Genomic DNA, 15,464 nt, shown 5'->3' with positions numbered 1-15,464 from the left:
AAAAAAAAAAAAATTTCATTGGTCTCCATCTCCTACCTCCCAAAGGAGAAAAATAAGTGTTTGCAAAGTTGCATCATTTGGCCCTCTTTAAACTTGGTAAATTTGATGTTGTAAAAATATTTTGGATCTTTGTTTCCTTTGTGAAAGATTAGCATTATTAATAAAGCTTAAGATGACTTTAAGACCACCTGGTAAAAATATGGCTTAAAGATTTAAATATACAAACTGACTACAAAAGGACTCAAAAAAAAAAATGGAAACTAGCATTATAATCCTGGAGTAATGAAGATCTTTTAGTAAACTTCACACAAAATCCAGAAATTGCCAAGAAAATATTTTACTATATAAAAGACATAAACTTGTTTGCCAAAACTCACTATAAGTATGAATGATATGCATGGCATATATCTGTGACATCCAAGACATAGTTTTCAAACTAAACCAATAAGAAATATTTTTTTTAAATGAATAGAAAATTTAGCAAGGAACATGAATAAACAATTTATAGAAGATATAAAAAGGCTGATAAACAGGAAATTATTTTTAACCTCACTACCAAAGATATGCAAAGAGAAACAAGATTATTTTAATGCCTAACCACTGATGAACAAAGATTAAACAGCTCAATAAATTAGAAAATACGGGAAAATAGGTACTAAAGTGGAAATATATATTGTTATTATCCTGAGTCATTTTGTAACAACTATGAAATTTTACAGATACCCTGTGACTTACTAATTTCATTTATGTCCCATCCATTTCATTTCAAGGTAGCTATCTGATAGAAATACTCTTCAACGTGAAAATATATATGCATATGTCTAAGAATGGTTGATGAAACAATTTTTATATTATAAAATTAGAAAGTAAAAATGTCAACCAACAGTAAATGTATTAAATGTATACTATCTATACATTTTACTATGATATAGTAAATATCATAAAATGTATAAATGTAATTAACTCAGTCAATAAAAAAGCAAAATACATCAACATGTCTTGACATGCGATGATATTAGTACTATATTAAGTGAAAAATGCAAATTGGAATACAACATGTACATAAAACCCTATTTACATTAATCTACATGCAATATATTAAAATTTAAAAGAGCAGCTTTGAAATCTAAAAAATTAATACTACATGTGTCTGCCAAATTTTCAATGAACATTTATTATTTTTATATTCAGCAGGAAAAAATAAACATTTTTTAAAATTAAGAAACCCAATTTAAATAAATGACTCATACAAATCCAATCTTCTAGATGACCAGTTTTTCCAAAGCAATTTAAAAGACTTACCATCTAAGATATCAGAAGTTTATTGTGGAAAACTGACACTAGAGAAGATAGCATAACACAGGCTGGCTCTTGAGTACACAGCACAGTAAAAACAGCATCAAGACTGGTCCTATGGCTGTCCTACCTCTTGAATATTCATCATGTAGAGGATTCAAACATAAACCATAGGCAGTAAACAGAATCTCCTAGTTCTAAAGGAGTGGAATTTCACTTTAAACACTGAAAGCTACACTAAAGATAGCTATAAGGGGGAAAAAAATGGAAGAGTAGTAGCATACCACTTTTTCCATGCCCTGAAACAAAGGCAGCAATATCGTTACATACAGCAAATTAACCTTTTGATCTAAACAAACTTTGCAGAAGTGAGTCAATACATACTTTACAAGTTTCCTTCTATGATGTAACATCCCTCAAATTAGGAAACAAAAGGAACTATTAGCATATTTGAATACAGAAGTATGCCCTTTTTGCCTCAATCTAAAAGAAGCCACACCTTCAATAAAAAATTTGAAATAAACAATACAAATTCAAAATGCTGGGGGGAAATTAAAATATCTCTTAGTATGGAAGTACTCCTTTTGCCAGGTATTCTCATTCTAAGAAAAAAAACCTGACTTTCTAGAATTGCTAAATCTTAATTTTGGAATAGCCCAAAAGCCAATAAATATAATGTGTACACTTCAGTAGGCTTCATACAGCCCTCACTGGCGCACTATAAACCCTGGTTGCTTCCCCTTTTATAGATAAAAACTCCTGAGTTCTGGCTCTGTCTTCTTTAATTCTCAAACTTTTAAATTAGTTTCACTTGTCAAAAATATACTATTCATATATCTACCTTTTTTATTTTAACTACTCTTCACAATAGAGTAATTAGCCCCAATATTTCACAACTGTCTCTTACTTCTTGGGGGGGGGAGGAGAAGGGGAAGGGCAGGAGGAGGAAGCTAGTAAAGTGGAAAACAAAGAGATTCTGTACATTTTTATTGTTTTCCAGTTTTTAAACTTAGCATTCCTTATTACAGAACAAATAATTAGATAAACATCCACTATTAATTTCTAGCTGTAACAGTAAATAAAGTGTTGGTATAAAGATGTTATCTGAGCTAACAATCACAAAAGCAGTCATTACCAAGCCATGATACAGCTATTTCTTTACTTTTACTTTCATCTACTTATATTTTCTGGCTAAAAAAAAGAAACAACAGGTTTTAAATGGAGTCATTTATGCCAAGTCCCATCAAAACTTAATACCTAACACCTAACAGCAGTTTCAGTCTCTCCCAAAACTGAAGTTTTAAAGCAACTTAACTGGAATGTTGAGGTCAAGGGTAATGAAGTAATCTGCATAAGATGCCCTGCTTTATCCAGAAAGTTGGGTTTTGTTTGTTAGTTTGTTTGTCGGAGAGGATGAATAATAATCTTTTTCTCTTTTGCTAATAACCTTGTCTTTCTAACTATGAAAACTTTCAATTTGTACCACACCTTTCTTCTTGATAGATAGGATGCTGCCTGTTGGACAATCATTTGTTAAGTCTACTAGGTCTCTTAATTTGCTCAGTTGAATTTTTTTTTTTTAAACAATTCTCAGACCTCAGAAGTTTCTAAGACTTTTACTAAGTGTTCTACATGTCAGTCTAACTTGAAGTTAGTCTCAAGGATTAGATGCTATAAAAGGCAGTTGATTTTCCCAGAAGGTGTATAAACTCTAAACTATTTCTTCTGAAGAAAGTCAGTGCTTACAAAAGCAACGTATCACTTGGAGGATGTAAGGTATTATATCCAGTGTAATCTCACGATTCATGACATCAACTTAAAACATCACTTTAGAACATTAAAAACAAGTGGTGATGTACATCTGAGGAAATGTGAACATATGCCCCTGAATCATTAGACAGTGCCAATGTTACCTCAACTTAAAAAATTAATCTAGAGACCAAGAAAATAAAATATTTACTTTAAAAATTTAAAAACATCCACACCCTACTGTTAAGGTCAACAGATGGTCTTCCTTATGCTTTAGATGTACAATTAAAACAAACAACAAAACCAAAATTAAAAACCCGAACATAAGAGTACATGCAGTTTTCAGCATCTCTAATGTAGTACAGTTCCAAGCCACAGTCAAGAAAGGGCCAGGTTTCCCTCAATCTAGAAAAAGTCAAAAATCTCTACCAAAAATTCAAGTGAAGATCCCATTTTTCATCTCTCAAGCTACTCAGTCAAAACACATTAAGACACTATACTTCAAACATACAATTTGCTTTATGTAAATATTATTTATGCAAGCCAACAATACTTGACAGGAGGTAAATCACTCTGCCACTTACAAAGTGGTCTCATTTTCACTTTTGATTTGATCTTCACAAATCCCACAAGAATTAGGGCAACTGGCTATTACAATGTACAAATGGAAACAACAGAGGCTCCTAAGTTAATAGTTGCTCAACATCATTAAACATTCTGACTCCAATTCATTTTACATTCATCATCCCAGCAAGATGATCCAGAAGGTTTTAGGGTAATGATTTATGGACAGGAGCTAAAGAAAAATCAGATTTAACTTTCCACAAATAACAGAAGGAAACTTTTAACTCACCTAACTTTTTTCCTAATACTTCTTTCAGAAAATCCTACATGTCCCTGAGCAAGTTTTCACACATTAAATGTCCTGAAAAAATTTATAATTTGCAATTCTCCCCACATTATAAAGCTAAATTTCATCTTAGATCTCAAGTTGAGAATTTTTTTTTTTCAATTCTATCTGATGCAATACATTGGGCATGACCTTATGACCTTTGAAACTAACTCATATATTTTTTAATTGTTTTAATTTAGACAAAACTGCATTACTGCCAGGAAGAAAATTTTGAAAATGTAAGTTATCACTTATAATATGGCAATTTCCTCACCTTAACCACACACAAACACAAAAACAATTCAGTGTCTAGTAGTTCTGCTTTGTTAGATGAGTCTGCATTTTCAGTTTTAAAATACCCAGGGCTTAACATGCTTTGCTTGAGTCCATTATTCTTTACATGTGCAAAAGTTTCTACTTCTGTGATCTTAGCAGTTCATACCAAATTCTTACTCTTTAACCTAAATAAGTATACAATTACACAACCTAGACAACAGTGCTATGGAACATATGAGTAAGACAAGCAAATGAATTATGAATCTTTCTTCTGTCCTGAAACTGCCCCAAATATCTAATGAAATACTGAGCCAACACAGTACACGAAATATATAAATTTAAAACACAGTAAATACTGAAAAGAAATTGAAATTTGGGGAGAGGAGCAAAGTTACAAAGACAACCTGAGAAAACACTGTAACCTCACAGAGCTTCAGAGTGGGTATTTTATTAAAAGGTAACACATCTGGACTAAAGGTAAGTCCCAATTTTCCAAGACTGCTAAGTGCAAAAATGCATAGAACACTGGCATAGAATAACAATGCAGCCTTTCTTGAGGAGAGAAAACAAAATGTGGGCTAAATATGCTACTTTCCCACCCTTATACATCATATGCATAATCAAAACAAAATCCGTAACAAAAATGAACATAATCCAAAATATAAGACATAGAAGACACAGGGATTCAATGCAAATTAAGTTTGAAACACTTCACTTTATAATTGCTTAACAGCTTTATTTCCATTGGCAAATGTTTACAAATAAAAAATTTTAAATCTGTATCACTTCCCATTAGTAAGCCCATCTTTCGTCTTGTGGAGTTAATAGGAATAATGAAGCACTATCTTAACTGAAGAAAGGCTAAATATTTTTGCTTGGTTTTACAGTACAAAGAGAAAAATATACATCAAAAATAAGATGAGATGTACAAATGGTACCAATTATTATGTTTTTTCCTCAGCCCAGCTATGCTTTTCTTTTCCCTTTTCCACAAATACCTTACATTTGTCATTTATATCATCTGTGGATGAGGTAATGGGCTATACCATATGTTTGATGTCGCTAGCTTGCTTTTTAAAACAATATTTAAAGAGTCTATATAACTGGAATTGCTGCACCTGTATCCTTTATAAAAATTAAATGTCTTCTATAGAAAATCTGAATAAAATCTCCAAAAGTATAAAAAAGCATTTCTAGTTGCACCATCTAATCACTTTTATAATTGTAACTATCCTCTGAATCTTATTTCTACTCGAATATATAATCACTTCTAGCTCCATAGTTTAAAAACCGGCTTGCAAGATTTCCTATACCGTTTTCATTTTAAAATTTGTATTTTCCATACCCTTTAACATTACAGGAAGCATGTTACTAGCTTTTTAAATTAGAATCCCATTCTTCGAGTAAAAACTTTAAAAAATTATGCATTAAAATATATCCTTTTGGTGGCGTGGTAACCTACATCTAAATAGGTGTGAGTCTGTACCTCCAAATCAAATAGTGTCATAAACCAACATTACTTCAATAACAAGACCATTAAAACAAAAGTTTCAAAATTATTAAATAAAACCTCACTTTACCCCTTCCACTTCAAGAACAGAGCTCAGCAAGGAATAATAAACCATTTACACTGGCGTGCAAGATGCGATAAATATCCCCCTGAGATGTAAGGGGCCTAATAAGATTCAAAGCTACAGTCGAAGACAAGATACTTGCATTTCCAGCACTATCTAGGGGATGTGACCCTCCTGGAGGAGGCACATCTTCAAATTCGCAGTACTAAAGGAGTTACCTACTGCAGCTACAAGGGCATCCAACATTCCGGTTTTTTTTAATAAAGTTAGTGGGGAGCAGTGCACATTACACCCAGTCAACGAAGCACCTCCACTTAATTGGCCGAGGGCGTTAAAATTGGCTCTCCCCACGGCCAGCAGCTGGATTCATCAGGCAGAGACAAACACCTCCCGCGCAGAACGCGCTGTTTGGGCAGCTGCCGCCCGGGGACCCGAAGACCCCCGTGCCGGGGCCGAGGGAGCAGGAGCGAGGCAGGGAAGGGGCTCGGTCATTGCTAGCATGGAGTAACTCGCAGAAACCTCCGCTGCGTTTTAAATAAAAAATAAATGTATCGTTTCTATCCCTGGCATCCCGGACCTCAAACGTCACCGAATCTTATGGGCCGGCTGCACCCCGGCGGGAGGACGCGCGCGCCACAGCCTACCATATGGGGCGCCCCGTCCTCAGCCCAGGGACGCCCTCCCCTCACCCCGGCCCGGCGGGGGCGGCAGGGTCCCCGGGCGGCCGGCGCCTCCACACCCCTGGGGTCTGCGGGCGGGGCCGGGGGACGGCGGGACCAAGGGGGCCGCGACTCGCGCTCCCCCGAGCCCCCACCCCGCGCCCGCACCCTCCAGCCGCGGGGGTCAGTCGCCCCCCGGCTCAGGGACCCCGCGACCGCCCCCGCTAGGCAGCGGCGTCGCGAGTCCCGGCCAGGGCCCGGACCCGCAGCCGCGACTCCGCTGCCGGGACCCGAACCCGCCCCAAGCCGTACCTGACGGGGCAGCGCCACCTCCGCCCGGCCGCGCGAGCTGTCGCGGTGGCGCGGGTCGCAGCTCCCGGCGCAGTGACGCCTCGCATAAAAACAACAACCTGCTCGCGGGCGTCCGCAAGCCGGGAGGCGGCGGCCGGCGGGGCGCCGCGGGGCATGCCGGGACTCGCAGTCCTTGCGGCGCCTCAGACCCGGCGGCGGCGGCAGGAAGAACTACGACTCCCGAGGCGGCGCGCGGCCCGCCGCCCGAGGCTGGAGGAAGCGGGGGCCCGGCCGCCGCGAGCCTCACAACATCCGGGCCCCGGCGCTGGAGCGGCGCCGCGGCCGGTTGCCATGGACACGGGCAGCTACAACTCCGTGAATGGCTTCGCGGTTTCACCCCGTGAAATTTCAACCCGAGGACTGCTCCCTGGATTAGGTGGATTCGTGTATACACATTGATTCAGCCGACGGTTCACCTTCGCTTTGCTGCTTTGACTGGCTGTGGTGGGAAAAAAAAAAAAAAAGAAAAGAAAGAAAGAAAAAGGGGACGCCTCCCTGGGAGCTCGCCAGCCTTAATTGCCATTCGCTGCAAGAAAAAGACTACGTTTACCGAAAAAATAAACAAGGAAGAGATCAAGAATGACCGACTGTGACTGGGTGGGTGTGGACAGAGGATGGATGTTTTTGCATGCTGGTATTCTTTGCTATAAATTTGGGATACCTCTTCTCCCACCCACCCCATCCCAAAACCACCTCTCTTTGGTTACACAGATGTAGAATGTGCATGCCTTAACCCAGAATGGCCACGGAAGAGATAAAGATGTTTTGGGAGTGGTCTGCAGCTCACAACGCACTGCAAGCTGCGGTGGTGGCTTTCAGCTAGAAAAACGTACCTTGTTAAATGTACATTTATTTACATTTATTTACCTTGTTTAAAAAAAAAGAATACGCGCTAAATAAGGATATGGTAGATTTTATACTTAGTGTTGACGGAAACAGTAGAAAGTTAAGGTTAATTCTCTGTCTCCCGAATGTGACCAAAAAAGATAAATAACAATACTATTAAGAATAGTGGGCCTGAACAGAGACAAAAGAGTGACTAAAAATTGGACATTATTGGTTTTCGTGTTGCTGTATTTAACATCAACTATAACAATGTTGTAGAGCAACCCCGATACAAAGAAGAAGGGGGAAAAAAGAAGAGAAAAGGATTTCTTGATCTTATAATTACAGTTTCTGTAATGGACATTTTTATTATTGTAGGGCTTGTCTTTATTTTTGAAAAAATATGTGAGATTATACCAAAGGTCTTTGAATTCAAAGTCAAAGTGGCCTGGCTTTCTCTAATTCTAGGACAACCCGAAAATTAGTAAGAAAGTTAATGCCATTTCTAGTTTTAATTCTAGAAGACACTTTCGTGGGCTAATTTTTAGACTTAATTTTAAAATATTTACAATTTCGTTAACCTTTTTATCCTTGAGTAAATAACAGTTATTGACCCAATTTGTAAGCCTGGCAAGGAATTTTAAATAACCTTTCATATAAAGATATTAGGCTTATGTTTTGTTTTGTTAAAAAATCTGCAGTGGGGGCCAATAAGCTTATAAAAGAGTTATGGGTATTTTGTTTCTAAGTCCAGGAACACTTGTGAATTATTGTAAGTCTAAAACGTTCAGGCAGACATTAACTTCCCCATTGTGTAGTACAAATTCTACCAACAAAATTTATCAGCTAATTTGTCATCTTTTTTAACTAGATTGGTTTTCTGTACTACATTTTGGTCAAAGCCAATGAGAATTTTAGATCCAGTGGTAGAGGGTGATTTGATAAGAGGATCCTATAAGATTGAGTTTAACCTAGGCAACCTGATTGAGTGTCCAAAAAGTAAAGTAAGTTGGTCCTTTTTTTCACAAGTCAAAGTACAGTCACCTTCCACCTCAGAAGCCTACCCTCAGATGAGAAAACTTAGATATTTTGAGAAAAACTGACCTATAAAGATACAACTGGATTCTAGCAACTGATTATTATCTAATATTTATGCTCTTAATGTTTAAAACAAGTTAAAAGAAAGTTAAATACTAACATTTACAGATTCTAATTCAAGATTTCAAAACAAATACATTCCTGACATTAAGAATTTCATCTTTGCTGAGACATTGGGTAAACCAGGAACTCAGTTGAGCTGAGTTGTGCTAAAAAGGAACCTAACTAATCTGGCCCAAATTTGAAATTCAAAAAAGTCTTTGTCCTTCCTAAATCCAATCCTACTGATCTGTAAACATTTTTATCTCCATTTTAGAGTTGGCGAAAACAAGATTATATTCTTGCTAGTCTAAAAGATTTAAAATTCTGGAAGGTTCTCAGCTTCAGGGGTCATAAGAATCTACTATAGAGTATTCAAAGAAAAAGATCTTCAGTGCATATGAAAAATCTTTTCTATTCAATCTTAAAAAGTCAGAGTCACAGTGAGTTTACTTTAATATAAGGTAATTTCTGATCTATAAGGACTTAGATCTTCACTATTTTGGAAGTTGCCAAGATTTTGGTTTGGGTTTCTAACTATCAAAACTTTGCCTAACAGCAGACCTTTTGCCCACCTGTGACTATGCTGGTGTTTCTCTTCACTGACCTCCCTTTGCAAAGCAGCAGAGGTACTCTCCTCCCAAAGCTGCCCACCTGTAACTATATAGAGCTCTCTTTTAGCAAACCTGTCTTTTTCAAGGACAGCTCTTTCTGTCCATTTGTGTCTATGCAATTGTCCTTTATTTTTCTCTCCCTTTTTATAATAAACCTGCCCTTTTCGATGTAACTGAAAAAAAACATCTTTTTGCCTAAATGGACATCACAGAGTAAATTTTTATTAAGGGCCTTATCATGAGTAAATATGTGCTTTCCAAATGACTGAAAATCACTTCATCTCCTATTACCACATTTGAAGAGCCCTGGTATGTGAATCCTCAGATTAGAAAACAGAACCATCTAATTCATCTCCTTTATTTTATATTTATAGACAAGGAAATTGAATCCTTGTAAAATACAAACAGGTTTCCCAGTTAGTCAGCATAGCATGTTTTTCATAATCCAAGCAGGTGTCATCTGTCATTATTATCAGTTTCTATTACCCTCTTTTTCTCCAAATCCTACACTCCTTAGCCTGCTCCCCAAAGTCCTCTTTAACTACTGACCACAGTTTAGCCACATCTTTCATAAAAAGTATGTAACTCAGTACTCACAGTGAGATCCATGCATTAGCAGCATAAGTATGGCCTGATCACCTAGGAACTTGTTACACATGCAGAATCTTGATGTCACAGACCTGACTCAAATCTGCATTTTAATCAGATTCCTGGGTATTTCATATGCACATAAAAAAGTAGAAAGCACTGCACTAGAGAACAACACTACCATGGAGAAAGGCCTTCAGGTTTCAGCTACCTTTTCAGTGTTATTAAATAGCTGACTACTACTGTAACAGGGTGGTCTCTAACACTACCAAGATTTTTTTATTTCTAATTAGTGAGGTCAAAGGTGGTACATGTATATATCTCTTCAAAAGAGTGATTTTCATTTCTTTCAAATATATACATAGGCTTCTGTGTCATATGGTATTTCTCTTTTCAATTTTTTGAGGAAACTTCCCTTTAAAAAAAAATGGAGTCAAACCCCACTACACTTAATACCTAACCAATGGCAGTTTCAACTTCTCCCAAAAATGTAATCTTCCCAAATCAGCACTAGTGAAATAATCTGCATGATAAGAACTTCTTGCCCTTGAGACAAGGTATCTTTGCCTGAAGTAATCTTTTTTTCTTTTCTTAATAACCTTGTCCTAACCTCTTTCTAACTGTAAAAACCTTGGGGAAGGGAGGAGGAATAAGAAAAATAAATAAAACCTTCCAATTTGTACAAGCTGCTTGCAGAGTCTTTCTACTTGCTTGGTCGGATGCAGCAAGATTTATGAATAAAACTAATTAGATCTCTAAATTTATTCTGATGAATTTTTTTAAGCTTTGTACTATTTTCCATATTGGCTGTTTTAATATTGCACAAAGGTACCCTTTTCTCCATACCCTCACCAGCACTTATTATCTTCTCTGAATATATTTTTGATAACAACTGTTCAAACTTGAGTGATTTGATTTGCAGTTCCTTGAGCACCTTCCCAAGTACCTGAAGGTCACCTGCATGTCTTTGGAAAAATGTCTATTCAATTTTTAATCAAAATTGTATGAGATTCTGCTATTGAGTTAAATAAACTCATTGGATATTTTAAAAAAATTAACCCCTTATCAGATACATGGTTTGCAAACATTTGCTCCTGTTTCATAGGTTGTCTCTTTATTCTGTTGGTAGTTTCTTTTACTCTACAGGAACTTCTCCATTTAATGTAGTCCCAATTGTTTATTACTGCTTTTGTTACTTGTGTTTTTGGTGTCACATCCAGAAAATAGTTGCCAAGACCAATATCAAGGAGCTATTTTCCTGTGTTATATTTTTTTTCCCTTAGGAGGTTTGCAATTTCAGGTATTACATTTAAGCTTTCAATTCACTTTAAATTAATTTTTGTGAGTGGTGTGAGATGAGAGATTAGGAAAGCAATTTAGGTTTTTTTCAGAATTTTATAATTGAGACTGATTTGATGTGTTTATGTTTTAACAGGACAAGAAAAATACTTCAGCTTCAAACTCAGACACAGAGATGAAATCTGAGCAAACGCCTCCTTGTGTAAACCCTGGCAATCCTGTGTTTTCATGTATGTTGGACCCAAAGACACTCAGTACGGCTACCTCACTATCCAAACCAAAGATGATTATGTATAAAACCAATTCAAGTAATTATGGTGAATTTTTACCTATGCCACAGTTCTTTCCCTGCAATTATACTCCAAAGGAACAAATATTTTCAAGCCATATCAGAGCCACTGGATTATATCAAAATAACACTCTAAATACTGCACCTGACAGAAGCAGAACCCTTGATTTTCCCAATTTCCAGCACACTCTATGAAAATATCTCCCTTTGTACATTTAAGAGAAAATATAGCCATGAAAATGAGCTTTAAATATCTAAGGCTATAGTACCTAATTTGGAAAATAAAAGGATTTGATTTAATTTAAGAAAAAAAACACCTTTAAGAAATAAAGTATTTCAACTGACAATTGAATGACTTCTTAAATTAAAATGTGTTCAAAATAGCAGAATAAAAGGTTTCTTTAGCACATCTTAGCTTTATTTAGTACATGTACTCCAAAACATTCAAAATGCCTTCATGAACTAAGTGGCTACCTCGTATATTTATCAAGACAAAGGAACATAGGTGCTGAATTAAACGGAAATTCTGACCAGTAATTTCCCACTTCTCATTTATTTTACCTAATGTCTTAGAACTTGGGGGAATGTTAGGAACAAGTTCTCTTTTCCACTGCTAGTCTGGTGTAGGAGAGAAATTATGATTGATTCATTCATTAGCAAATATTTGTTTAACACCTGCTTATAGCAGGCACTATACCATACAAATGAAACACGGAAATAAAAGACAGTGTCTTTCATTGTTTCAATGAATAACATTTGGGGACAAATATTTGGAGACTAAGCAACATGCTATTAAACAACTATTGGATCAATAGGAAATTAAAGGAGACACTTCTAAAAACCTGGTGACAAAAGAAAACAAAGAAGTTACCAGAACCGGCAGGATGCAACAAATGTAGTACTAAAATAGAAGTTTATGGAAGGGAAGAAATATAAAAGTTAGAGCAGAAATAAACAAAATAGTGACTTTTAAAAGCAATACAAAAGATCAATGAAAAGCAACAGCTGGGGGCCTCCCCGGTGGCACAGCGGTTGAGCGCTGGGTTGCGAAGCTGCCCGCGGCCTCTGCAGCGCCGGTTCGATCCCCGGCTGCTCCCCGGCCACTGGAGGAGGATCCCACATGGCGCGCAGACCTCTCCTGCCGCCCGCTGCTCCCCTCAGCAGTGTACTTCGGTCCTTCTGCCTGCTCTGCTCCCCGCTCTGGCTCTGGTGAATTCTCTCACCCTCCCCCGCTTCTGACTGTACCCAGTGCATGTATAAAACGAAAACAAACAAACTAATTAATTAATTAATAAAACATGCCTCTATTAAAAAAAAAAAAAAGCAACAGCTGGTTCTTTGAAAATATAAGCAAAATAAATAGACTGTGGTGGAGGAGTTCGGGTATCGTAGTGGTGAGTGTGATCTGGTAATAAACATCTGAATCATATATAGTATTGTAAACCTGTTAGGGGGAAAGGATGTCCTGAGCTAATCCCATACAGGCTTTGTGGACTCCACTCCCACTCCAGACTAAAGCCATCAGGACATTGGGAAAGACAAATCCCATCACCAAAGGGAGGGTGGCTGGGACCTGAGGGTGGAGTTAAGCAGCCAGGTTGGGTATAAAAACCAAACACGTGGGCCTTGGGGGGCTTGCTATCGCTCGCCTCCTGGCTTCACGGCTCCTGGCTGGTGGCCAGCTCTCAGGGTGCCATTTTGGGATTCCTGATGGGCGGATCGGTAGGACTCATTTAAAACTTTGTCTCCCACTTTTCTCCCTGAGCTGTACATTTCCTCATTTCCCCTTCCCTTGTAAATAAACCTTTTATTAACCTTTCGCGTGTGCCTGTGTTGTAGAGCAACCCCGATACAAAACGGGGTGCCTGACTGTGGGTCCTCACCCGCGCTTCTGCCAACTTTCAAAGAAGAATAAATACCTACTCATTTTAAGCTTTCTTGAAAAATTGAAAAGTAGAGAAAATTTCAAACACATTCTTTAAAATCAATATTCCCTAATTCTGAAACCAGAAACGGATATTACAAGAAAAGAAAACCACAGACCAATATCTCTGATAAACATAGATACAAATATCTAAGCAAAATAGTAGCAAACTAAATTTAACATACACTGTGATCAAGTGGGATTTCAGGGATTCAGAGAATGTTTAGAATATGTAAATCAATTAATGTTATGTACCACATCAAGAAAGTACAAAAATGACCATCTCAACAGAAGCAGAAAAACTCTTGACAAGATTCAAAATCCTTTTATGGTAAAAACCCTCAACATAATGAATATTAAAGGAATAAACTTCAACATAATAAAGGCCATATTTGACATACCCATATTCAACAACATACTCAATGGTGAAAAACTGAAAACTTTTCCTTAAGATCAGGAACAAGTTAAGGGTGTCCACTCATACAATTACTATACAATATAGTACTGGAAGTTCTAGTCAGAGCAATTAGATAAGAAAAGTAAATAAAATCTATCTTATCCAAATTATAAAGGAAGAAGTAAAACTATTACAATTTTCAGAAGACATAATGATATTTAATACATAGTATATCTCAAAGATTCCACTAAAAATATTAGAAATAATATGAATATGGTAAAGTGGTATGTTACAAAATATGCACAAATTTGTTGTGTCTCTATATGTAAAGAATGAATGAGGGGCCTCCCTGGTGGCGCAAGGGGTTAAGACGCAACCTATGAAGCAATCCGCAGCCTCTGCAGCACAAGTTCTATCCCCGGCCGGCCAGGGAGCAATCCACATGGTGCAGCAGACCTCTCCTGACTTGCCCACTGTTCCCCTCACCCCTCAGCAGTGTACTTCAGTCAATCTGCCTGTTCTGTTCCCCACTCAGTCTCTGGTGTATCCTCTCACCCCCAAATCTCTGGCCTGTACCCCAGCTCTTAAACGCATAAATAAATAAATCTTTAAAAAAAAAAGAATGAATGAGCAGAAAGAGATATCTGAAAAACAATTCCATTCACAATTACATCAAAAAGAAATACCTAGGAATGAATTTGAAAAAGGAGGTTTAAATTTTACACTGAAAACCTTAAGATATTGTTGAAATACAAGACACAAAGAATATAAAGATGGTCTGAGCTCATGGATTGAAAAAACTGACATTATTAAAATGATGTTGGGTAGCGTTGATGGGTTGCGAAGCTAATGCACAGTTCGAGCCGCGCAATGCTCAAGTGTAGCTCTGGCTCTGCTTCTGACTGTACCCAGTGCATGTATAAACAAACAACAACAAAATTATAACATGCCTATAAAAAATGCCCATGTTAATGTACTATATAGATTCAATGCAATCCCTATCAAAATTCCAATGACATTTCTTCACAAAAATATAACCAAAAAAATCATAAAATTTATTTGTATCAATAAACAACCTCAAATAGCCAAAAAAGTCCTAAGAAAAAAAGAACAAAAATGGAGGTATCATGTTTCTTACTTCAGACTACACTACAAAGGAACAGTAATCAAAACAGATACACAGATCAATGGAACGGAATTGAGACCATAGAAATAAACCCATATACATACGGACAACTAATTTATAACAAGGGAGCCATAAACATACAATGGAGTGAGGAAAGTAACTTCAATAAATGGTATTGGGAAATCTGGATAGTCACATGAAAAAAATTAAATTAGACACTATCTAATACTATACACAAAAATTAATTCCAAGTGGATTAAAAACTCGAATATGAGACCTGAAGCCATAAAATACATAGAAAAAACACAGGTGATATGCTCCTTGACCTCTGTCTTACAGATGTCTTTGGGAATTTGACTCCAATGGCAAGGGAAACAAAACCAAAAATAAGCAAACAGGATAACATAAAACTAAAAATCTTCTGCATAGCAAAAGAAACTATCTTCACACAAAAGGCATCCTACTGTG

General features: G+C 37.1%; 1 protein-coding gene across 1 annotated transcript; it reads left to right on the top strand.

The window, feature by feature from the left end:
• The first annotated feature begins 7,063 nt into the window (after window positions 1–7,063).
• On the top strand, window positions 7,064–12,541 carry LOC119237872 (piercer of microtubule wall 2 protein). The gene is made up of 2 exons (XM_037501714.2): window positions 7,064–7,394; window positions 11,397–12,541. Exons 1-2 carry the CDS (start codon window positions 7,377–7,379, stop codon window positions 11,742–11,744), a joined length of 366 nt encoding a protein of 121 aa, XP_037357611.1. The 5' UTR covers window positions 7,064–7,376; the 3' UTR covers window positions 11,745–12,541.
• Window positions 12,542–15,464: the final 2,923 nt, after the last annotated feature.

This window comes from Talpa occidentalis, unplaced genomic scaffold (genome assembly GCF_014898055.3).
Source record: "Talpa occidentalis isolate TD23 unplaced genomic scaffold, MPIMG_talOcc4v2.1 talOcc4.1077, whole genome shotgun sequence".
Lineage (NCBI taxonomy): Eukaryota > Metazoa > Chordata > Mammalia > Eulipotyphla > Talpidae > Talpa > Talpa occidentalis.
This window is presented reverse-complemented; position numbering and strand designations above follow the sequence as displayed.